The 25,999-nt window shown below is 47.6% G+C and overlaps 1 protein-coding gene across 5 annotated transcripts; it reads right to left on the minus strand.

Moving 5' to 3' along the window:
- Window positions 1-9: 9 nt before the first annotated feature.
- ppp1r9ala (protein phosphatase 1 regulatory subunit 9A-like A) lies at window positions 10-24,794 on the minus strand. 5 transcript variants are annotated; one of them, XM_048238697.1, is made up of 21 exons: window positions 24,499-24,794; window positions 24,224-24,324; window positions 21,938-23,935; window positions 12,742-12,874; window positions 12,423-12,543; window positions 11,516-11,620; window positions 10,903-11,029; window positions 10,238-10,399; window positions 9,950-10,003; window positions 9,482-9,711; window positions 9,188-9,284; window positions 8,779-8,917; window positions 8,200-8,348; window positions 6,167-6,500; window positions 5,896-5,953; window positions 5,735-5,806; window positions 5,130-5,340; window positions 3,965-4,009; window positions 3,024-3,140; window positions 2,239-2,427; window positions 10-1,705 (listed from the first exon to the last, which is right to left on the minus strand). In XM_048238697.1, the coding sequence occupies exons 3-21, from the start codon at window positions 23,768-23,770 to the stop codon at window positions 1,544-1,546; spliced, it is 4,338 nt and encodes a 1,445-aa protein (XP_048094654.1). In that variant the 5' UTR covers window positions 23,771-23,935; window positions 24,224-24,324; window positions 24,499-24,794; the 3' UTR covers window positions 10-1,543. The 5 variants fall into 5 exon arrangements, with proteins under 5 accessions (XP_048094654.1, XP_048094653.1, XP_048094652.1 ...); XM_048238696.1 differs by having other exon boundaries at window positions 24,215-24,324; XM_048238695.1 differs by lacking the exon at window positions 24,224-24,324.
- Between the last annotated feature and the right edge of the window lie 1,205 nt (window positions 24,795-25,999).

Here is a 25,999-nt window from a genome sequence, read left to right on the forward strand (position 1 = left end):
TGCCCAGACTTCAAATAAAGTGTTTAATTTGCACAGCTTGTACTGTTTGTACCAGAGGAGTAACTGGGTGCCTGTTGTGGTCTGAAGGGCATCATCCCATTGTCAGTTTCATCAAAATACAGATATCAAAGCATCTAAGTAGTAAACAGAATAGCAAATAAGTATGAGTGCAGACAAGCTAACTATATAGCATTTAGGAGTACACTGGCAAAGAAACCATCCACCTATTACACCTAACAGCCACATCTCCTGGCCTTCTCACAGTGCTGTTATGCATGTAAAAGACTGATGCGATACAGTGATATAGTCTGGTACCCTTTTGGATGATACAAACTCTAGTTAGCTGCACAGGGTCAAACAAGGCAAAGCAGGCACCGTCAACAAGGGAAGATGATGGACCATCTCTGACTACCCTTTTTTGATTAGCCATTTTTAAAAAAGGTTTCACACAACAGGCTATTCTACTTAGTAGAAAATGTAGAAACTTGATCAGTAATTTGCTTTTTTAAAGGTATGCAGTTAATATGCTCATAATATAAAACCATCCATTTACACATTTAAAATCATGTTCCCCATTTGTATCTTAAAAAGACAATATAGTGCTTTTCCTCATCGACTGTACAAAGGTTCCAGCAACAAAAATGATCTGTACATGGACACAGGCAAGTTGTTCTAGCAAAAATAATGTATAAAAACATTTAAAGGCAGGAAACAATCAGGGGCTCTGTGCACAATTATGGAACTCTGTATCTGTAATATTTTCAGTAAGGAAGACCTGCTTCTTCCTGGTAAGCCCTCGGCTACAGTGGTTAGGTAAAATACATGCATCTCTGTTTGGTCCACTAGTCAACACATTATCTATATAACAATCATCTACACCTACAAATCCCCCTAAAACGTCCCTTAACCTGTCAAAAAAACATTTGCCTTGGCAGCCAGGCATGGTTCTGGAAGACCGCTCTTCACTACTCTCTCTCTCTCTCTCTCTCAAACACACATTCAACTTGCTCTTTACATACAGTTTCTCTCCAATACAATAATTAGCTTCCACTGGTCAGGATGAACGATATTTTCATGAGGTACATCACATTTCATTTGTGTTGGAATTTGAAATGTGAAGTGGAACAGAATTGACTCATTTAAAAGCACACTTGTCTGTTGGGTAACTTGGGAATCAAGGAATAGAAAAAAATGAGAGGTTGGGCAGAAGCACTTGCTTGGCACTGCGAGACTGGACTAAAACACCCTGTGGAATTGAGGCTAATAGCTGGCTCGTAACATTGGTATGCCGGTAGGAGCACCGCTAACCCTATGCTAGTTGCATATCTGTGTGAACTGTGGCATTGCATGTGCCAAAGTGGTTGATTGTCTGTGCTGTCATTCACTCCCACTCGCCACAAGTGGCCCTCATCCAGGTGGTCGGGAACTGGTCATCAGGGTGGTCAGTGTTCTTCGCGTGCAGCAACAGCAGCAGCAGCAGCAGCAGCAGCAGCAGTCGAGGGAAAGTCCGGTCCCGTGGGTCAAGTCCAGAATCAGATGGAGCTCAGCAGACGGAGTCGGTGTTGGAGGCGGGCAGCTTCCCGCTGCGGCGCACCTCCTTCTCCCGCTTCTCCCGCTGCTTCTCCAGCTTCTCCTGGGTCTTCTTCATGTCCTTCAGCTTCTTCTTGATGGTGGCCCGGTCACTCTGGCTCGCAACACCCAGGGCCTGTGGAGGGAAAGCACATGCGTGATGTGGTGGACGTGACACTGGTCTGATATGCATGTTCTCAGATGCCCATAAGGTGGCAGTCAAGGCATGACAGAAACTCTGAGACCGAGATCATTTGGAAATATGACACAGCACTAATCTCTGCACTCGAAAGATTAATGTCAGTACTTCCTGGGACGGTAACTTCAGGCCACTGCAGATGTAATCCTTTAAAAGATGCCATTTGTAATTGGGTTTGGTTTCATGAAATGTTGATATTCTAGCTCGACAGGCAATCAAACTGCACCCCTCCATGCTATGCTCCTGAAGTACGGTGTTTATCCACTAGGATTGTTAATGGCTCAGTCTGAGCCACTATGCTTGTTTCAAATTTACTGAGCTAGAGCTGTGTACGAATGTTGAAGTACTTTTTTGAATGCAAACACTGAAAGGACAGCCTGAGGACTGCACAGCAATTTACTCAATTTGACAAAAACGTATGGGGTTGGAGGAGAGATTGGACCTCCCCTTTAATTTCCCCTTGTTTTCACCTTGAGTCTATCGCTGTCCAGGTTGATGAGCTGCTGGCCGTCCACACCCTTGGTGGTGAACTCCGGCGTGTACTGGTCCATGTTCATACCCATCAGCCAGTGGCAGACCTGCTGGGTGGTCCACTCAGTCACAGGGCGGTTCTGCCACTGGTAGTCCTTCCCCACGGGGAACGGCTCGTCGTCTAGAGTCTGGGGATGAAAAGAACATGCTGTGAACAAACAAACACAAAGCCCACTCTCCATGTTCACATGACACCCACAAGGAAGGAGTTTGAGCAGCAACTGACATGCAGCTATGCCTTAGCAATGTATTTATCCTTATTACTAAACACTCACTTCATTCATAGCAGTCTGGAATGTAGAGCAAGCACACAGAATATCTAACTAAGGTATCTTTTGTCTTCTGACCCACTATTCACTAACTATTTTACTTCAGGCTAGTCTTGTCATGCACACGGATATGCAGCAGAATGACTCCTGGGACACGCTTACACTACTTTACACACCAATAAAGAAATAACCCTGAGAATAGAAGATATGACAATATCTAATACTCTCAAGAAGTTGATTTCCGGGTAAAGAGATGGATGTGGAACAGGCAAGTCAGCCAACATGCAACACCAGTCACTCAAACTCTATGGTCACAGCCTAACAAGGCAATGGCAGACACTCAACATGCACTAAGAGGCTTTCATCCCAGGTTAGACCACCCCGGACGCCTTTCTACTCGGGACACACGCAGACTGACAGGGGAAGCAATCGATGCAGTTCTGGATGCCACTCACCTCATTGGACGAGAAGGCTAGAGTGTGCGAGCGCCCAGAGAGATTGGGCTCGGCAACTAACCCTGTCAAGTCTGAACTGGGACTTTCAGGGTTTGAATCGTCTAAAACAGACAAACTCTGGAACAAGTGGAGATAAGGCATTCATTAACTATGACAGGGACAATCATCATGTGGGAGACAGCTTTCCCATGAGCCATCCATTCAAATGGACAGACTGGTATGTGTACGAAACACTGACAAACAGCAGTTACCCATTCATGCCGGCCCTGTTGTTCTTTACAAATAGTTATGGCAATCACATGACACCATAGCATAAGCCAACATTCTGTGTTTGGGTTTTGGAAAATTGCAGTCATTGAAAACAACAACAACAAAAATGGTGTTATTCCTGGTAATTTGATCCCTCTAATGGAATATCCTGATTAACAGGGCCAACTTGATTTGCATGGGAACTTTATCGGACATTACAGCAACAGAAATCACAAAACACACAACACACACTGCAGCACACAAGCTCCTAAAACTACAGGACTATGCAGCACATATGCTCATTGCAAATCCCAAGCAGCATTCAGAGTGATGGCACCAGTGATGCAAAAAGTGATGGAAAAAACAAAACATCTGTTGATGAGGTGGCTCTCCAAAACTATGGGGCCTTCACACTTAAAGAAGCATACACTTGACAATAAAGTGTAATGAAAAATAAAATAAAAGTAAAAGACTTTTATTCAAAAGATGAATTGAATTTATCAAGAGGATGCTCCTTTTAGATGACAGCACTTCACCGTTCACACTGATGAGCCCACCAGAACCTCCAGCCACGTGGCCTTGTGATTAGCACTACTGGCTGCTACAGGATTACATCACTCTAGTGCAAACTAGGCAAGCCACACTCCAGCGCACTACACACAGAGTTTAGAGAGACAGAAGTGATACTGTACCAAATCTAAGGAGCGACTGAATAAAGAGGACCAGGAGAGATTTGTCTGTTTTGAGAGAGGGACAGTGTTAGTGACGAGACTGGGCCTTCGCAAATCACTGTGGACAAGGATATTAAAAAAAGAGACAAGATCACATGATGTTCTCCAGATTAATCAGATGTTCATCAGGGGCTGCGCGTCCATTTTACGAGAGGGAGTCTCTGTGACCTCCCACTGGACATGATGGCCTGTGGGGCTTTGGCCTACGCGTTGGTGCCAGCTGTGTTAGTCGGGCCTATCGGAGCAGTTGCATTTAAAGGGGGGATAATTGTGTGCCTGCTAAGCTACTGGAGAGCCAATGAGTCCTCCTCTACCCACCCCCATCCTCCTCTCTCTCCCTCCCCCTCCATCCCTCCCTCTACCCACCCCCATCCTCCTCTCTCTCCCTCCATCCCTCCCTCCCTCCCTTCCCCCACTTCCCCTGTCCTCTGCTCCCCTCACAGTGCCCCCTCACTCTCTGTTCTCTGATTAATGAGAGCCTCCATGTGCTTCGAAGGGGTCTGACTGTTTGCCTGGGACACCGTCCGGCTCTGGTCCTGTTCTGGCCAGCGTCAGTCTGTCGGTGCTCTTATATGCGGCGAGGCCCCGACACCAGCTGCCCGCCACGCCACTTATTTCTGCTTTATTCGCCGTTTCCATCAAGCAGCCGAAAGTACTCCTTGAACTGTGGATTACTGAACAGTGACTCACCGTCTTCATTTCTAGCCAAGTCATGGTAGAGCGAGCCAGAAAAAAAGGCTGCGACGGGTCAGCTCAGCAGGACAGCACGGCCCCGAGCACTTCTGGCTCTCCTCACCTCGGCCTCTCTCAAATTTTCTTTATGCTTCCCTGGACATGGCACAGAGCGCTATGGCCGACCGACAGCAAGAATGATCATTTTTCTTACTCCAAAGTAATTCCACCAGTGTAACCGCTTGCCAAAGGCAACACTGGGTTTTTGAACCCGGTTTCACTCGCAGCAAAATCCCTATGACACTACTTTAGAGTTCTTCTGAACTTCTATTCCTTTTGATAAAAATACTGATTTATCCCTAAATGAAAAAAGACTGGTTATGGATTTGGTTGTGGAGCAGTGTGTGTGTGTGTGTGTGTGTGTGTGTGTGTGTGTGCGTGCAGCTCCTCTCACCTTGTTTTTGCGGTCCTGGCTCTGCACGCTGCTGGTCTCCGTGGTGGAGTAGGGCAAGCTGCTGCTGGACGACAGTGGGTCCCTCTCTCGGTCACGCTCCTTGTCCTTATCGCCGAACCAGGAGAAGGGCATGCAGGAGGCGGGGACGGAGGACATGGACTCCGTGGGGGACACGTTGCCCCCCGACTCCTCCAGCAACTCAGCTGAACCCCTGGGGATGGAAGAAGAGTGCAGCATGTCTGAGTGCAACACAATAGCTACATTAGGAATCACACTAGAGCAGCCATGTGAGAGTTCCAATTCTGTGGAAATCCTGCAGAAAAGTGCACCCGTAATTCCAAAGAAATCCTGCATGACAAGTGTACTCAATGGGAGATCTGAGATCAGTTAAACAACATTTTAAAACTAAAACTTGTACTAAAAAGTACACACTCTATTGAGAAATGTTGCAGACGTGCATAAAAGAATGTGCTAATATGTACTAAAACTTTAATAAAATAATGTACTAATATTTACTAAAACTATAATAGAAGAATGTGATAATATGTACTAAAACTTTAAAATTGTGAAAACATGTACAGTAGGTGAGTGAACAGACTGGCTACCTGCTGTCCAGTGACACCCTCACTGAGTCCTTGTCATGTTTCTTCCCTTTGCCCCCAGATTTCCGTAGGCCTCTGTGTGGGGTGGATAAGAGCTTGTTCAGCTGTGTTATACTACACCAGTCTGAGGAATGTGAAATGAGTCATGACTGACCACAACATACCCAAAGTCAGGAAATCGCCTTTTTGGTTTCCCCGCTGATGAGCCGTTGTTTGACTCATCTGAAATGAAGACGTACACATTTCACAAGGGGTCATGACACCAGCCAAGAGACACCAAACGGTTACACATAAGCCTGTCTCTCTATTTATGACTCCAATTCCCAGACCATAATCAGAGTTCCAAAATAAACAGGGATCATTCCGGGTTGATTCCTACACTAGAGGCAGTGTATGAGCAGTAGAGGCTGAGCGTTGGGGAGCGTCTCCTCTTACCTCGGGGCTCTTTGCCCTTGCCCTTGGACTCCCTCTTCTTGACGTTCCTCAGGAACCCGGAGGGTGAGCTGGGGGAGGTCGTGTCCTTGGGCGGGGACAGACTGCCGCTGTCTCCGCTCTCCATGCTGGCCCGCTGGTTGGCCGATGGGGACGGGGAGCTGGACAGATCGGCCGTGGCCCTGGAGCTTACGCTCACGGCAGCGTCCTCCGCGCCCTCCTCCCTCTGGCCGTTCCCAGGATGGCCGCAGAAGGGCATGGGCAGGGAGAGGCTCTCTTGGATGGAGCGGCGTCTCCGCGGCACCTCAGGGCTCGGGGGCTCGTCCTCCTCATCGTCCTGGAGACAGAAAGGAACCAGTCAGGCCTCAGCTACAGCTCACTAACAGCTCAACAGCTATGGTGAGGTACGGCGCAGGTTTGAATGGCCTTGGATTTAAGACATTCAAATCTTCTCAGTGAAAGGGATTTGACTTTGATATAGCCTACAGCGGGCTATACAAACTACATACAAAGCTGCAGTATGTAACTCAGTTTTTTTTTATTATCACTAATGCTTCTAGACCTCCAATAATTACACAAATTCAGACCTCCCAACCCAAAACAGATATTTTGAGTAGAACTTTTTCAGCTCATCTTGGTCTAGATGTGTGCGGCCACATATCAGCACAACATATAAATATATTTTGGATAGCTGACTCATTTATTAATGTCAAAATCTAAATTTAAGCTGAGCGTGTAACTGAAAATAATAACTTTTTTTGTTATTATTTACCACCTTTCACAAAGATTCCATTGAATGATACATTTAACTGGGAACAATAGTCTTGTATCATACCATTCCGTTTAGGATCACAAAGGTGGCTAGGCAACATCAGAATGTCACACATAACACAGGGTAAATTGGAATTTTTATTCATTCTTTCTTGAGTTTGTGTAGAAGTTGGCTGGTTTCAGATTTGTTGATAAATTCATTTTCGGACTTTGATTTCTGGTTATCTGATTTTAATGTGGTTCTGCTGGTTCTTAGCCTGCTGCCTAGCAGCACGGCAGGATGAGCACAGTTCAGGTAGAGCCATTAAGAAGCGCGTGAAAAAATACAGACTGGAGGAACTAAATAGAGAGCTGGAGGCTTTGGGGGTTAACGTTGATGGACATGGACAAGACATGGATGAAAATAAAAATAAAAACAAAAAGACCAAAAAGGAACTCCAAAAGCTCCTAATAAATGAGCTGAAACGGATCGAGGATGGCAGAACTGGCCTGGACAAGAGGGCTAGGGAGAGGGCAGAAGGACTAACTGCCCATGGAGATCCCAGAAGACGTCTTAAATGTTCTTAATGATCTTGATGCATTCTTGGACAAAGAGTTGGAAGACTGTGAGAGAAATGAACAGAGGGATGACTATGTGAAAGCTGTGCTCGACAGTCTCCTACATAAAGTGGACTCGACTCTGGGTGAGTAGAAGACATCTGCTCTTATTGAGTGGAAGAAGTAGCCTTGCATCACCAGAACCGACTTCAGCTCGGAGCAATAAGTGGGCTACGTAAAAAGTATGCTCACATTTAAAACATCAAAATGGTTCAGCATTGAATTTTAATAAATTGTTCCCCCATTGTGTTTAGCGTCAGAAGGACTGAAAGACAAAGGAGAAAAGGAGAGTGTCTTGAGGTCAGAGGTTGGAGACAGTAAGGAGGCCGAGCGAGAAGCCAATTTCTGGAGTGCCAGAGAGAACCACAAAGGCTCTATCCCCAGGAGGAGGTTTCGGGGGGCCAGACACAGCAGCAGACGGCTGACTGTGTGAACGATTGACAAGGACCATCAAACACCATCAATAAAGCCAATACAATTTGTAGTGATCTTAATGTTTCTCCACGATTCATTTCTCAAATATAATTCTGCAACCTAATGGCTCATACCAAGATGTTCCAGTGAGGTCAAATTCAGTATGCAAAAATGTTGTTGAACTAGACAAACAGTAGTGTATGAGAGAACTGTGTGTGAAAACCTAGAGGACCAAAAGGAAGACCTGGACTGACCTCTGGTTGGCACGGTGAGGCCCCAATCTTTCGGAGTTTGCTGCGTGATGGCGGCTGCCTCTTGGCTTTCTGGGCGAGCTGCCCCTTGGCACGGTGGGCACTGGTGTCAAGACGCTCCGTCTCAGGCACCAACTCGGACCAGTCGGCATCTATGCATAATTTACTCATCAAAACAGTGACACATGATAGACCTCCGGCACACTAACGTATGCCCCACTACTTCTCTTTCCATAGCCAACAATGTAATAAGATTATGATGAAGTCAACACATTTGTGCTCTCTAGTAACAGTAGTTCCTAGTTCCTCTTCTAAGACACATGATCCATGACACAGAGTAACACCAGACACCTGGCACTCATCTATGTACAAGTAATTGGATTTAAAACAGTGCAGCCACACTAGCTCAGATCCCTGTTGGGTGTATGTTAATGTATGCCTCATTATATGTAGTGGCTGGTGGTGCTGGCTCGTGTGGCTCATCACCATACGGCTGGTGATCCAGGAGAACCACGGGAGAACCACACTGGGCCCGGCTCCAGCTCTAGCTCATTAAGGGCTGCGGTGAGAGGAGGCTCCTACCCAGCAGCAGTGAGTCTGTGGAGCACGAGTTCTCCACAGGTCCCGCGGCCTCCTGGCCGCTCCACTGGCTGTCCCCCGCCGCCAAGAGCTGGGGAGCAGAGCCGTCGGTGGGGAAAGCCTTGGACTCCAACACTGATAACTAGAGAGAGAGAGAGAGAGAGAGAGAGAGAGAGAGAGAGAGAGAGAGAGAGAGAGAGAAGGGGGGGGTGAACAGAGGAGAGAATAAGGAATGATTAAGGAGTGTTCAGCTACAGAGAGCTACTCTTGGCAGGCTACAGACACAAAGATAGATACACACACAGACACAGACACACAGAGAGAGAGAGAGAGAGAGAGAGAGAGAGAGAGAGAGAGAGAGAGAGAGAAAATACACACACACACACACAGAGAGACTCCATCCCCTGCTCACCCTCTCCTGCAGGCTCTCCAGCTGGGCTTTGTACCAGGCCTCCCTCTCATCCAGCGCTCGCTTGAGCTCCTCCTCCCGCTTCACAAAGTCGATCTCTCTGGAAGGAGATGAAACAGGGCCCGAGTGAAGCGCGCTTTCAAAGGGCCCTCACAGAGCCAGCACAACGCCGGCTCATTCAGCGTCCCCCCTCGCATTTATCACAGGGAACAGCAAAAACAAACATCTGCACACACGACACCCCCCACCCCCCTTACACCCCAAGTCCGAGGGATTGAAGTGTTCAGTGGTTCTCACTTCTGCTGGTAGTCCTTGAGCAGCTTCTTGGCCTTGTTATACTTCTTGTCCAGCGCATCGTACTGGCTCTGGGACTCGGCGAGCTGCTCGTTGACAGCCTTGCAGAGGGTCTGCGACTCTAGCCAGAACGTCTCCAGCTGCTGGATCTTGTCGCTGTTGCCGGCGATGCTCTCCTGGAGCTCGGCCTCTCGTTGTTCCCATGAGCCCCTCTCCTCCTCCATGTCGCGCAGCTGCCAAGCACACAATAGGGTCGATCCAGATACTATTACAGCTGTGGCTGTAACTGCCAAACCACTGAGTGCATTCAGTCCACTGTCTACCAGTGCTTGAGCTGACTACATTTATGGGTCATATTTGGGTAGAGATGACTGACAAATCAACTGAAATGGACAGCAGCGGCCTGGGAGAAGACTTAATAAAGACTCCAAGTGAAAACTCAAATAAGGATTCATCCCAGGACAGACTTACCTTTTCCTTTATCTGGCTCAGCTCAACTGTTGCCATGCTGTGCTTTATCTGCAGCTGTGGACAAGAAAGAATACTACATTCAAGCAGGTCACATCATTTACCTTACAATAATTAAATAATTTAACAATATGCATTGAATACAGACACTGTTGCCAATCAAAGCAATTGTTTCATTCCAATGATAATACATTGAGTAACTCATTCCTCTGAACAGATAGTCATCATCTGATAGTTCAGGTAGCCTAAGACTAGTGATCTCTCTCGGTGGCCTCCCACGTGCTAAACTACCTCTTTGAACTTGAAGCCTAGTTGTGCAGCGTCCATGTTGGTGGGCAGGAACATGGCCTCGTTTTCCGGCAGGTCAAACACCTCCACTGTGCTCCGTCCACCAAAGCTGGACCCCAGGATCCCGTCCTCGTCCTCCCCTTCCTCGTCCTCGTAGTGCTCGTCCTGGAAGATAAACAAATGAATTAAAGTCACGTCTGGTGCCAGCGGGATCCTGGTAGTGCGGTGTGCCCTGCGCGGGGGCTGCCCGGCCGTCCCCCAGCGGGAGGAAACGCGTGCCTTATTAGCGTGTTCCACCGGCACAAACATGGCCAGTGATCAGGGAAAAACAAGCAGTGAGGTGTGTGTGTGTACATGTACATACACACACACACACCTTGTGGTCGTTTGCATACCCACACAGAAGGGAATTTTTTGCCCCCCCATCCTTTTCCCCCCTAGAATATTGCTCATGTCCAGGGTCCTTCAAATAGACTAATCTCTGTTAAACCAAATGATAAAAACATTACCTCCCAAACCTTCAAATTCTGTAAAGCAGCTGTCTTCCTTTGGTTAGAGTGGTGTTGTGAGCTCACGGTTACTCAAACTTTAGTGTCTGAGTGTTGCTGAATATGTGTAAATGGCTAACTGCAAGGTGTGTCCAGCAGGGCCCAGCCTGGCTGACTCACCTCCTCGGTGGACTGCTCATAGGGATCGTCCAGCTGCTGCTGCTGGTTCCTCTCCTGCTCCAGGGTCTCGCTGATCAGCCGGGCCACCTCGCTCTGCGTGCCCGGCTTCTCTCGCCCAATCAGGAACCTGGATCCAGTCATTGATTGACAGGTTAGGTGAGAAAAGGTGATGGGCTTCTAGAGGGGGGATTAACAGAATTTCCTCCTCTCCATTTCCTTCCTGGTTATGACACCATATCACATCATAGAGTGACTAAAGCTACGGCTTCCTCCACACTAACATGGCAGACTCAGAGAGTTAACAAGCGCTGCTTGTTTCTATCAGTGTGAGTGGGCAGAAATGTGCATAGTTAATTTGCATGCAGTAAATCATTAACATATAAACCTGCTCTATGTGTGTGTTAGCTTCTCTGTAAGGCTGTGGTGTACAAAACAATGATTATACACAATCCCCATGTCAAAACATACAACTGCAAGGATACAATTAGCTGGTGCTAATTTAAGTCTGACTGTAGCATGTTATTAACGCCACACACATGATTACAGTGATGTGCGTCAGACCCAAAAGACTCCTCTTTAGGCAGGTCTGAGATCAGCTGATCAGGTGACTCACTTGACAGAGCCCTTGGTGTTCTTCAGGACGGTGGCAGCGAAGAGCTGTGTGACCCCCACCAGACTGATGCCGTCCACCTCCACAATCTGGTCGTTCACCTGGATCCTGAACGTGAAGGTGAATCAAGATGAGTGACCTCAAATGCAGCCCTACACCGCATAGTGCAGTAACATGGACAGTAAACACGTGTAGATGGGATCTGTACAGGGGGTTGCAGCAGAATGCTTGGCAGCACAACAGACGGACAGAGGACCTTCCCAATGGAGGAAATGGCTAATGTCTGCACTTCTTCCACGCATGCTGCTCATGATATTGAGGTGAACGGTCCTAAGGAGCTCCAGACATTAAAACACGTCTTCATGGATCAGTCAGGCCAGAAGGTTATAGTCCATGTAAGAACTGTGCCGTGAGTGGATGCGTCCTTTCTATATATGTGATACTAGAGTGTATGCTAATGATTATCTTGTGTAGTATCTCTACTGGGCTTGTGAGGACTGGTGTTGGGGGAAGAAAAGCACTCCTCTACTATTGGCAGCACAACAGAGAGAGCGAGAGAGAGGTTTTCCCTGTGAAGAGGAAACTGCTATTTTCTTGTGCTGCTTCTGAAGGTTATAAATACAGCTGGCTGTTTGGAAATGGCTTCTCTGGGGGAGATAAGGCGTGTGTTGCACCCAACAGCTGACTACAATGAGCTGCTCCTGAGTGACAGTGGAGGTTAATGTGTGCCATGATTGCTGCATCTGGGTACTCCCTGTTAGCTACTGGGATAGAAAGACAGAGACACAGAGAGAGAAAGAAGGATAGAGTGACAGAGAGACAGGATGAAAGAGAGAAAGACAGGGAGACACGTGGGAGGATAGGGCCCCCTGCTTCTGGAGACCACAGATGCCTCAACTAAGCATCTTACCGCCCGTCTCTTTCAGCTGCTCCTCCTTCTGTTATGGTCTTCACAAAAATTCCAAGCTTTTCCAGACCCTGATCCGCCCCCACTCCCATTCCAATTATGCTGATGCCCAGGCCGTTGTCTCCTGGACGGGGAATATGAAACAAAGCGGGAATCAATTAAAATGTATTATTTTCATCTTACAAGGCTGGCTACTGATGATAACATGCGGATATATGGTCTCTGTGGATATCAAAACCTGGCGCTAAATTCTGGAGGACTATGAATCTGAAGCTTATTTCAATTAATTACTGCTGCCCTTGTGAGAGTGTGAGATCCTCACCTTTCTCCATCTCCACGGGGAACACGTCCATCTTCTCCACGCGCTTCTCCAGCTCGTACTCTGCTGAGGCGGCCACAGGGTCCACATCGTCGTTGCGTCGGTCGTACTCCTCGTTGGAGTACGTGCTAAACACCTGCACAACAGACACACAGCTGCTGAGCCACTTCCTGGAAACGTGTGCGCCTTCACTGTGGCCCCACAGACCTGAGGTCCAGCATCAACAAATCCTTGCATATTTGGACTGACCCAATGTTATTAAAGTTTGATGAGCAAAACCCTGAATTAATCTAAGTCAGTGTCCTATGCCCACATCATCATCCAAGAGTTTGTTGTCTGGGGCCAGAAATGAGCTCTGAAGTCTCTATAAAAGTTGACTGCAAACAGAACCGGCAGTGCCTGGAACCGGTCAGTGGACAAAAGGCGCACTGTTCGAATGGGCCCAAGAGTGGTTTCATTAAACGTTTAAAGGAGCTACGGGTTCACGTGACCCGACAGAGACGTCTGGGGCCGCCAAGGCTCCGATTCCCTTTTGGAGCGGACAGAGCTCCGTTTCCCGGACCAGCTCGGAATTGCTTTCCCTGGCACTGGGGGCTCCCACAGTGGAAACTAGGCCACAGCTGGGGGAGGAGTCCGGCCAAGAGGACGCGGAGGATCGATACACTGAGGCGACGACAGGTGATACATCCCCGCCGGTACAACAAAGAGCCATTTCAGTTTATTAACTTTAAAGCTAAGAAATGCAATTAAGCAGTCGCCTAAAATACATTTGTTTCCATGCAGGGGGAAAAAATGGGAGTCCTTTGGTTCATTTCTTTCTCTACAGGAGAGTGCTCGCTCAGTCATATGGGTAACACATTATACAGAGAGGGAGCAATCGCGGCTCATCGCCACGTGTGAATGAGTTCTCAGCCTCCTCACTACCTACAGGTCATTTGTCATGCAGACACACCCAGAGAGGTGTGGTGACCTCACTGCACGGTCCTGACCTAATAAAGCAGATAACCGGGTCTAGGCGGAGGTCAGAGCTGTAGATGGTGTGATGATTAGCAAATTCCTCTCTGTGCAGAGAGAGGGGAATAGACAGGGGAGAGAGAGAGAAAGTACTAGAAGGTCCTTGGTTACACAGATTTGAATGAATGGATGCCTGCTCTCTCCAGGTCAAAACCCAGGATACAAACTCCTGACTGGCGTTTACACAGCTTTGTCTTGTTTACGAGGCACAGTGTCAAGCTGGAGGAGCCGTTAAAGTAACAGTACTCATGCCACACATTGAGCCAATGTGACCTCATCCATCTAGCCAGATGGGAACCTTGCTCAATCCCCACCCTGTGTTTATGTTACCACCCAAAAAAGCTCAGCTTGGGAGTGTTTCAGCAAACCTGAACGGAGACACCTCGTGTGCTTCCCTCCAATTTCTCTTCTCCTAGACCAAGCACACTAGTAGTACCTCAACACCACAGTGAGGTTTAGAGTCCTAGCATCTGTACACTTAAGACCACTGAAGCTGTGGCTATCCAAGTGCTTCCCAGATGGTACTGCATCTTGGAATCGCTTGCTCTGGGCAGATGGGCAGATGAGAGAGCGAGAGCGGGTGAGCATGTAGTGCTGATTTGGAAGCCCAGAGGGAGGCATGATGTAATTGTGTAAACATTTCCACTCTGAGCCACACCGTCTAGGGTTCTACATCCTGGAGCATGTCAGGACCTGAGCGACCAAAGGCGATGTCCCACCCACCCACCTCCCTCTGTTCTGGCAAACAGTCATGCGCAGAGATAGTCCACTCCTACAGTGTAAATCAGATAACACGCAGGCAACGCAGAAATTTGTCTTCTCTCTGAAGCGCAGTGGGAGGAAGGGAGTGTCACAGCCACATCACAGCACGGGCTCTTCTCCCCAGGGACGGGTCTGCACCTCCTCCTTCTCTTCCCCCTCCTCCCCCTGACCGGAAAGTGACTTCAGCCGGAACCTCACAGCACACAATCCCACAATCCTTTGTGCTCGCGGCTCAGCCATGTCCGTCACTTCCCCTTGCTGGTCTTCCTACCTCCTGAAGGGGGCCCCTTTTGTCTCTCGCTATGGGACAATGGTCCAGTGCTCTCCCTTTCAGGCAGCTCCTGGTTGTCCCGTCTGAGCCCCTCGTCCAGCGGGGCCCAGGCAGTCTCAGCTGACAGGATCATTAAACACCAGCCCCATTCTCCCATTTTACGGCTGAGAAATACTGTAAATGTGGCTCCGAAAGCGCCACATTTATTGCTTTTCGTTTTGGGTTTGGTGAGGTCGACCCATTAGAGAGACAACAGATTGTTTGACTTTGGGTCACCAGTGCAAAATAATGAAAAAGACTATTAAAAAACAGACATTGGATGGGAGAAATGTCATTAAGTTGGGGGAAAAAAGACTGCGGTTTGCATTAATATAGTGTGAGTGTGCAGAGGAGCTCTACTGTGTCCCAGAGTCAGGGCCGCTTGCTCCTCACAAGGCTTCTGCGCTTACACTTCTGTGTGTAGTTTTTTCTTTCTCTCTCTCTCTCTCTCTCTCTTTTTTTCTTACTTCAACTCTCCCGTTGCCATGGAATACTCTGTCAATTTTGAACAATGTCCCTTTTCTTCGCTGAAACCCAATCACCACGTCGCTGTCTTCATCACAAGAATAGAGGCTCAGAAATCTCCCTCGCGCTCTCTCCCTCTCTTCACTAAAGGCCAGAGAAAACACAACCCCGGCCACTGTTGTTATCACCACCTCCAGTTATGCTGTGGACCAGCTGTTTACTTATCTCTGGCTGCAGGCCGGCTCTGCCAGGTAGGTGACGTCAAACGCTACAGGGAGACAACCGTGGTGCTGTTACCATGGATCAGGAGAGGGGGATCCCCCTAAGACCTGCATCCCTTTCCTCTGCCTTAGGAGGGTCTGTCTGTGTGTGAGTGAGTGAGTGAGTGAGCGGCGCACACACTCTCTCCATCTGAGTTCCACTGCAGTTTCTTTACTGCTTCAGTGCAATCTGTGATGTGGGCAGGCAAACCACAGTTCCATCTGCTTCTTATTTTCATTTTCTCCATGGCTGGTGTGTGTTTTTGTGTGTGTATGTGTATGCACGAGTGTGTGATGGTGAGACACCCCCCTTTCCCAAGGTTTCTGGAATGGAGATTGCTTTTGGTCCACCTTCAACCACTCCAAAGTGTGGTTCTGTGTGTGTGTGCGTGTATGCGCATGTGGGTCGTATGTATACATGCCTGCACGCACAGGCAGGCAGACACACACACACACACACAATTAATACATCATTAATACAGTTTTCGCCCCCATCTCTTCCCTCTCTGCCCCTGCCCTGTGAAAAAAGCGCAGTGGGAAATGAGTCAGCAGCTGAGAGTGAGGCTAACCAAAGGATCGCAAGCCAGGAAAGCAGCGCGAGCGCAGAACGCAGAATTGGACTGGGGGCGGTGGGGAGGCTCGTAATGTAAGCAGCTCCACAAAGACACCAAATCAAAACATGCTGTGGGAGAGAGATAGAGATAGAGAGAGAGAGAGAGAGAGAGAGAGAGAGAGAGAGAGAGAGAGAGAGAGAGAGAGAGAGAGAGAGAGAGAGAGAGAGAGAGGGGGGGGGGAGAGAGAGAGAGAGAATCTTGATTTGGCTACAGTGAGGAAGAGAGAGGGGCATAGAGGAAGGGAAAGGGAAAGTGAGAGGAGGGGAAGGAGGCCAGGAGAGTGGGAGAGAGAGACAGAGAGAAAGAGGCCAGGAGAGTGGGAGAGAGAGACAGAGAGAGAGAGAGAGAGTGCAGGAGAGTGTGAGAGAGAGACAGAGAGAAAGAGTGCAGGAGAGTGGGAGAGAGAGACAGAGAGAAAGAGTGCAGGAGAGAAAGACAGAGGCAGCACACTTCCATCCAGCTCAGGCCTGAGTAAACAGAGCCCTCCGTAGTCCCTGCACTTCCTCTGAGGACACCACAGGGCAGACAAGGACTTTGTCTTCATAACAAACCAACACGGTCATCTAACAATCCTCAAGTTAGACATGAATGGACGTGACATTAAAATACTCTGGAGGCTGAAACCTAGTTATCTATTAATGGCTATACTGGTCAGGCTGGTTTGTCATGTGGTCCAATGCTGCACTCACAGCCAGTACTATGGCTAGCGTCAGTTTGCTACCCAAATATATGCAATTTGTGGTATGGTATGAAAATCACTTCCATTCTTACAATGGTGACGTGAAACACCACACAAACGAGCCTCTTCTCCTCGCTGTGGCAGTTGATGCCACACCAACGGGCAGCCTAGTGAGAGGCGGGTCTCTGCCCATACCATATGGGGCTGGACCAGTCCCTGTGCCCGCTGCCAGTTAGCGTGGGAGGGGTTGGAGTGAGTCTGACACATTCCTCTGGGCTCCATAAGAAAGAGCAGAGATAGGAAATGGAAAGCATAACAGCACAGGAGGAGGAGGAGGAGGAGTGGGCCAGGTCTGCTCTACTGGCCAACAGCAGACTGAGGCCTCTCCTGTTTCCACTCTTCAGAGGAAACACAGCCGGGAGAGAGGGGGAGAGAGTGAGGGAGAGAGAGAGAAAACAAGGGAGGGAGAAAGGGAAAGAGAGGGAGAGGGGAAGAGTGGAAGGGAGAAATAGAGGAAAAAGAGAAAGAGAAAAGAAAGTAGTGTGGTGAATGGGACAGAGGAGTGAGAGAAAGCTACAGCATGAGTGCATGACTAACAGACTCTTCTCCTTCCTGGTTGGACCACTTACATGAGTAATCAGACGGCTCAGGAATCTGGTCTGCTGAATTCATTTTCTGGGCATGAAGCTTAGGCCAATGGGCCCCAGAGGGACAGATGATTGGGGGGGCAAACGAGGGCTCACAGGAGGGGGGCCCCTCTCTCTCCCTTACACCTCAATGCACTTCACTTCACATAGACTTCAAGATTACTGTCCCCAGTCTGGACTTGTGTGTGTGCTTTCAGTAAAAAAATAAAAAAGTGCAGACAATGACAGACAAAACCTGTGCACTCATCTAGCCATCTGAAACATGACGCCTGTTTGATGCAAAACCAACAGACATCCTCTCTCTCTTTGTGTGTGTCACACAAACACACACAGAGGTGCAGTAGCTTTGCCCTTTCAGATAACCTCCACTGCCACGCCCCCACATATTGCGATTTGGAGTCATTTGTGTTTGTCCAACCCTGAGGAGGGCGTGCTACTTCCTGGTGGCGGTCGGAGGGGAAGGAAGGATCCATGTGGCAGGTGCAGGGCCACGACTCCTGCCATTTTGTGTCCTGCTGGAGTTGGGCGGCCGTCCCTCTCCCGATCGCGCACACACCCACCCACCCACACACCAGAAAAGGAGCCACAACAATGGCCTACTTCTGCTGACAGTAAACTAATGAGCCGCACGGCACACAAGCAGACACGCACCCATAAACACGAACACAGCAGAGACTTTGTAAACAGGAAGAGTACACCTTGTACGGCGTCTGCACCCAATATAGTTTCGGACGCCCAAAATATGTCTCAAGGTGAATGGGATGAATAAGAATTTCAGTATATTCAGAAGCGCGCACAGACAGACACACACACACACACACACACACACAACACTACACTACAGTGTTTCCCACAGAATTGAATTATATTTGTGGTGGTAGGTTTGCAGAATTAACTTGAATGCAACAGTTTTTAACACATTAGCGCAGCGTGGTTTTGATGCTAACCAGATTTAAGCACAATTTAGTAGAACCTGTAAAAAATGTTGTGTGGTGGTCAATGTTGATATTGTGGTGGGCCGCCACAAATAAGTCAATGTATGGGTAACGCTGCACTACACTACACTACACTACACTACACTACACTACACACAACACACAGTGGTTAGTGAGGCTTGTGGTTGAAGGTTGGGGCATATTTGGAGTGCCATGCTGCACTGCTGATTCTTCTCAGATTAGGACACACCTAGAAAAACAATTCCAGTTCCATAGAACAACCTTTAACCCTTTATACAGTTCTTCAGCCATTACACGCCTCAGTGTATAGCAGCCGGGTGCCCTGAATGCATGCTTCACTGAAAAAGCATAATAAGCCGTATCATTTAGAAGGCAAATATTTGGACGTGTTGCAAAGCTTCAAACAGATTTGAGGGCTCTATCCAGACCCAACAGTAACAGTTGGGCAGCTGTCATCGCCCCATAGTATTGCAACTGACCCACTAAATTGTGCAGTTATAGTGGGAATCCATTAAGTCTACAGTAAAAAGATGAAAAAGAAAAAATAATGCAGAGACAGTAAATCTGTCTCTGCACAGCATTTTCTAAAACACAATAAGGGCAACTTGTACAACTCCCAACATGCAGGTGACGACAAAGAATTACAAAAGAAGATTGATGAGTACATGCAAACCAGTCCACTGCTTCTGGCTACAAAGTCACTGCACACGAGACACAGGAGAAATCCTTAAGGTCATGTTATATCTGTGCGTTGATAACCCAGGCGATAGAGTAAAATCCAGCTGGGATTTCCTGAAGTAAGGTTCTTAACCTCGATAACCACAGTAAATATCCAGGGACAGCAATAAGCAGATAAAACCGTGTAAAAAGGGGAGTGTATGTGTGTGTGTATATGTGTGTTTCAAAACTAAATCCTAAATCCATACTGTAAGCTGGCACTTCCTGAATTTTAGTATCGCTTGGCTTCCCCTATGTCTGGATGTGTAGAAGGCATGCAGATGCAAGCGGTGATCAAGGGACACATTCAGAGGCTGGGCTCGGAGGCTAGCCTGACAAAGAGGAGCTTTCTTTCTCCGAGGACAGCGCCTTTCGCCACAGCGAAATCTCAGGTTACTGGGAGACCTAATCCTGTCGGAGTTGCCTATGTGACCTGGAGCACAAGGCACTTCCTCTCTAGGAGTGGGACAGGGACAGGGCTTTGGCCGAGGAGGACTAGAACCCTCCACTGCTGGATGTCATTCTCAAATAGGGGCACTCACTGTGTCTGGAGCCTGGAGCATCCTCCGTGGTCATTGTACTTGGCTGGTGTGTATAAAACACTTCGGTCTGGCACAAAACTGGTGAGAAAAACTGAACTTGAGCTGATCTCTGACATTTGGGAATTTGTTCCTGTACAGACCAGTGCCAAAGTCTTAGACTTTTTAAAGATATACAGTGCAGAATGTGGTTTTTAATGCCTCACATTCTGAGTAAAAACAAAAGTAAAAAAAAACATCCAAAAGGTCATGTCAGATTTAAATACCAGGCTTGTGATGGTGAAACCAGAACTGTAAGCACATGTGATCAAGTTTCGGGAGCACTAACATACCCTACTATTTTGACGTCTCCCAGCACGCCAGTGCTCAATGACCATGGCATGCACCAGACAAGTCAAGTGTAAACTCCCTGCTGGTACCATGGAGGATAGAAAAGAGGGAACTATTGCACAAAGGCCTTAGGCCCAGGCACATGCCGGGACAAGACTGCCATGTTTACAACCACATTTCTCAACAAGACAAGAAGAAACACACAACGCACAGAAGATGTGTTGCATCACTACTGAGGAGGGCTGGGCCAACATGAAAGCCTCACTCACTGTTTTTCATTACACTCATCCTTCAGGAGTTGTCTATAATCCCTTCAGGCCTGTTCATATCAAAGGTGATGATGCCTCTCTACGTCTTACCCACCTCAGCCATTAGGGCCCCCCTGCCCTCCCATAACCACTGTCTAGCCTACTGCCTCTTGCTCAAGCTGTAGGTCCATGTAGTCAGGGCAGCGAATAGCATTTTCCACTGTCCACCCCATACTTACTCACTTGTTTCGTCATCATGACTACAACTTCCACAGCAATGCCATCCCCCTTCCCCCGTCCAGCTCTCTCTCAGCCCCCTGCCAGGTGGTCACTAGGGCATCGGCCGCCTGCTGCAGGGCCATGAGGTGACACCGGACACGTTTGAGGGCCTGGGTAAACACAGGCTGCTGATGGGCCCCGCCGAGGGCCCCTAAAGGGCTTTGTTTTTCCCAGCTTGCCTGCTATCTGCTCTGATGATTGGATGTAATGACAGAGCGAGGTGTGAGCCTCTTCCTCCACACCCCTCACGCCTCCGTAGGGGTTTATGTGGGACGACCAGCGCCTACACACCAAAAAGTGACAGTAAACAGCATTGTGCTACAGTTATGGGCTCTGCCTTGGCCTTTAGTTAAGAGCAGCTATTGTATGTTTGATTGCCAACAGAGCAAAAGATATATAAATAAATCCATATCCCAGGATTGGGAAGCATTTGTTTATGTGTTTTACAACTTGCTAACTCTTAAACTTGCTCCAACACTCCAAACACACAGGCAATAACAACAACAACAGAAAACTTGACCGGCAGCCCTGCGGTATGTCGACACTGTATGAAGACATAATCACTTGTTGAGCTAGGGGGGCTTTTGTTACATGAAGCTCTGCATTGTGAAGGGCTGATAATACCCACATGATTCTGAGGCCCATTTCCTCATACCAGCGTTGTCTTCTCACTCTCCACGGTCCTCCACTGTCCTCACGGCCTGCTGCCGTCCATGCGAGGCCCAAAGCAATGTCAACAACAATTCCAAAAATACTTCACTGGCCATTCCAGACAAACACCCCATAAACACGTCTCCCTGACGTGAACATTCCTGTAGTAAATATGATAAAGATGTGGCCTAAGACTTCAGACTCATGGGACTATTTTGGTTTGTAAGAATCTCCTCAGGCATGCCACACATTAAGCTTCCAAACTCTTGAGACAATATTTGACTGTGCCAGAGCCATAACAGGGGCATCCATCCAATACATAACCCAAACACAGGCTTACAGGACCCCCTTAAAGAGGTGGTATGCATCGCATGCCTACTCTAGTGAGACGAGAGGCAATCAGTCTGTTAATTAATTTGGAAGGCACATCTTGATAACAGATTCCCTCAACTTTCTTTACGCTTTGCAGAGCTTGTAACAGCTGAAAGACGCCACAGGAAATGACCACTTCTGCATCTCGTGCTGTGAAGACAGTCACCATGCATATTTGCCCCTTGCAGTTGTAAATCACTATTAAAGTACAGATGTGACATTTGTTTAGTTACAAAACATATAACATAATAAATGGGTAAGACATTAGGCATTTCCTGAAATTAAAACAATACCTCAACCCAGGGCTGACTGCAAGGCCTACTGTGCTGCCAAATTCAACAAATGTTTCTGCTTACCTTTATTGGCTCAGTAGAGAAGTGAACTCCCCCCCGCGGAGGGGGGTCCTCCTCATCAGAGAGGCCGGGGGCATCCTCATACTCCTCATATGCTTCTTCCTCCTCCTGCTCCTGCTCTTCATCCTCATCCTCTTCCTCAAGCTGCTCCGCATCCTTATCATCCACAAAAGCTGCATTCTCAATCCCATATACCACAGGTGAGCTCTTATCCGGGCTTCCCTTATTCACTCGTTCTTCGTGCTCACTTCCCTCCTCCTCCTCCTCATCCTCTTCCTCACGATGATTAGCAGTGTGCCTCGCTGTCCCTGTCCCCTCTCTTGACTCCTCTCTCTCTGCATGTTGGATCTCTGCTCTGCTGCCCACCTCAGACCCTTTTGTGGCCTCTGTCTCCTTTGGAGAGGGCAGGTCTTTCGGTGCTTCAGTCTGACTTTCTGTTGGTCCCGCCGCTTTAATCTCTTTTTGCACTTTGCACTCTGTAAACACTCTGTCATCCAAGCACACCTCCTCATTCTCATCGCTCTCCGACGACTCGTTCTGGACCACCACGAGTTCGGCGCGGACCACCGAAGCGCCTGCTGGGTCCAGTGTTGGGGCCTGGTCAGGCAACTTATCCCTGGAAGGACTCTGTACCACATGCCCCTCATTTTTTGCAGTCTCACCCTTGGCCCGGTTAGAGTTGTACACGCTACTCCCATACGGTCTCTGTTCCCTTAAGGGTGGGCTGGAAGCCTTGATTCCATCACTGCCTATAGATGGTTTGGTAATGCCCTCACCTGTTGAAGATCGCTTATAAGAACTATGGCCACTGGGGGATGTGGGCTCACTTGAACCACTTCTGGCTGAGACTGCTTTATTAATGGACCCTCCAGCAACTGAAGACGAGGCCTTGCATGACACGTTGGTAACAGGAGATGCTGCTTTTTGACCTGCATCAGCAACTGGGGAAGTAGGCTTGCTAATGGCATCACCAGTGGGAGAAGTGGGCTTGTTGGAGTGATCCCTTGTAGACGAAATGGGGGTTGAACACTGAAGTGGACTTCGGATTTTCACAGCGCTCTCTGTGCTTTTGCTAGATCCTCTCACAGCTTCTTCACCATCACTATCAGCCATGAAGTTCTCCAGTCTCCTGGATATGGGGCCTGCATTCAATGACAGCCGGTGTGCCTGTTTCGCCTCTTCACCGTCTTTCTTCTCGTCTGTTGGCGTCCTTGCCAGCGAAGTTGGACTGTTTTCAGATTTGCTCTCAGCAGAGCCTGTTGATTTCCTGCCACCTTTGGGTTCATCAGAAATGCCACCCTGGGACAGTCGGGCAAACGTTTTACCTGGGGTTGTCCTTTCAGCAGATGGCTCTTTAAGGCCCCTTTCAAAAAGTTTCCTAGTCACCGAGAATTTCTCTGCCAAAGCCACTTTGTCTATCTCTTTGTCTAGCTCTTTGTCATCTTCCCCTTTGGGAGTTTTGTCAGAACTGTGAGATTCTGGACTCGTAGTGGTACTGCTTGTGCTGGTTTTAGGTGTGCTACTGCCTGCATATTTTGTTGGAGAGACTGGGGATGCGTCACTTTTCAAAAGACTTTTGTTTGTCTCCGGGCTATCTTGTTGCTGACCATCCATCTGCAGGAAAATATTCTTGATTTTGTTAACTCTGTTACCGAAGGGCCTCCCCCTGGTGTCCTCCCGGGACTCGCTGGATCCATTTGCATATGATTTAGAGGCGCCGTCGGATTTTGAACCATCAAAGGAGCATTTAATTGCATGGAAGTCCGATTTATAGGCATTTCTGTGTGGGGAAGCACTTCGAAGACTCCGCTCCCCTTTGCTCTCTGCCTTCATCATTTTAAAGCTTTGCAGGTTGGAAATGAATGAGTCCGAATGTTATCCTGCACCGTGGCTCCCGCTGCCGTCTTTTCTTCCTCTCTAATCATTCAGCGCCATGAATGTGGTTGGATAGCTTTGCGCATAGCCCCAATTTCAAACGGCAGTCAGTCAGACGGCAGTCATCTACAAAGAAAAAATATATATAAAAAAGATGTTAGTTTACCAAGAGTCAACTTTGATACAAAGTCAGTCTGCCAACAACAGTGGTTTTGTCACGTTTTCCAAACCACCACGATTCAGGCGACTCAACAAAGCAGAGATTACAAATCAGCTCATTGTGATAGAAAGTAAGTTAGCATGGTTCGAGTAACTGATTTTCCGTATTTGAAAGTTGGACCTATCCCAACACTAGGCTACTCATCGCCGCGGACAGCATATTATACAGTAGGCCTATTTCATTACCTTACTCACTATTCAAAGTGTATTGTTCTATCCTTCCGTCTGCGGGTGAGATACCTTTGTGTTTTCAAGGTTTAGTAGTCTGTCTCTGAAGATCAGAATCCCTCCGTAGACTTGAACGCAAAAAAATCACAACCGCTTTAACATTGGTTTCTATATTACCCACACAGTGGATAAAAAAAGTTTAATTCAGTGAACACACATGTTTAACTTGGTAGCCTCAAGTGTGTGCACATAAGTTTTAGCGATGGTAAACTAACAGCATCGAGGCAACTTGATAAGATTACCTTTACTTCAGTTTCATTGTCGCTGTAAGTCGACTGAGTCCTTCCTACTCCCTGAAAGTTATCCTTGCAAATTTGTCATTTCTTCACCGCCATCATGATCTCTCAAACGAGCTCTCTCGGAGTCCAAACAAACCAACCCAAACGCACACACACACACACACACACACACACACTCAAACCTGTCGTACCGCTGCGCGTAACCGCTCCTATCTGGCGCGCAACACGATCAGACAAGGTCGAGCACGCGCACACGAACACATTCCAGGGCTGCTAACCCCAACCCCCTTCATGACTGCATGGCTGCGCCGCCACTCCAGAGAATCTGGAAATGGCGTGGGAAAGAGTTCTCTTCCAGTGATTTAGGTTTGCAAACGTAAAGAAATTATTGGAACTCTATCGCATTGGAAACGATGTGTTTCTATGTTAAATGTTATTTTGATTGTGTGGCTGGAATAGGCTACTCATGCCAGTGCATGACACAATGCAAACCAGCCACGTTAGTTTTCCCTTCATGGTTTTACATAATTACATCAGTTTTTGTTTGGCTTTGCTTATTTATGTCATAGGTTTTAGCTGATGCAAAATCTGTCTTTTCTTATGTTCTTAGTATTATGTGGTGGAGTAGCCTACGCCTAAATGTTGCCAACACACACACACACACACACACACACCCTCTGACACACATCCTCTGAAGTAAATGACAATTAAAACATGCATATTAAACCTAATTTCTTTTTTTTTTTTTAAATCTTCACATCACACTGTAAAGTACTAAAACACATATTATCAGTAAGATAAATTCATAGGCATGATAAAAACATAGGCATGATAATCCTGTGTAATAAGGAAATTAATACAAAAACTCTAGATTATGAAATTAATCCCTCACAGAATTGCATGATCCTGATCAAGCTTAGCCTGGTGACTTTGATTGTACAAAGGCTTACTGTTTATATGATTTACAGTGGCATCATGTCTTATACTTCACATTTCTGAGACGATTGCAGGATCTGCCTCTTTGGCTATGACAGTCTCATATGTCACAGGATCAGGCTGTTCAATGCAATTTAAACATATGGGTGGCATGTAGTTTTGTCCCTGCAGACTGCTACCCAGTTTTTACAGCAATGAGAAACCATTGCCTTTGTACAGCACAATGGCGTCCAGATCTCTCTTTCAAACTAGGTCACAAAGCTCTGGAGCAATCAAGGGAAGATGCACACATTTCGGGAGCCATGTGGTGTGTTCCATTCAGAACTCTGCTGGCTTTAATTGTGAATGCGCTGGTGCTCCGGGCCAGTCCTAATGAGACTGGAAAAATACAGAGAGCACATTGGATGCATTGGATTGGATGCACCAGTATCAGCTGTGCACTGTAATATGGAGGTGATAGTTAACAACTTCCCAGAGCAATTGAAGAATTTCTATAGGTGTATCTTTTTAGGGTGTTATGGAGTCAAATATGCATAAAAAAATGAGGCATGTAAATGTAATTTTACTG

The sequence above is a fragment of the Alosa alosa genome, chromosome 3, assembly GCF_017589495.1.
Source record: "Alosa alosa isolate M-15738 ecotype Scorff River chromosome 3, AALO_Geno_1.1, whole genome shotgun sequence".
Lineage (NCBI taxonomy): Eukaryota > Metazoa > Chordata > Actinopteri > Clupeiformes > Clupeidae > Alosa > Alosa alosa.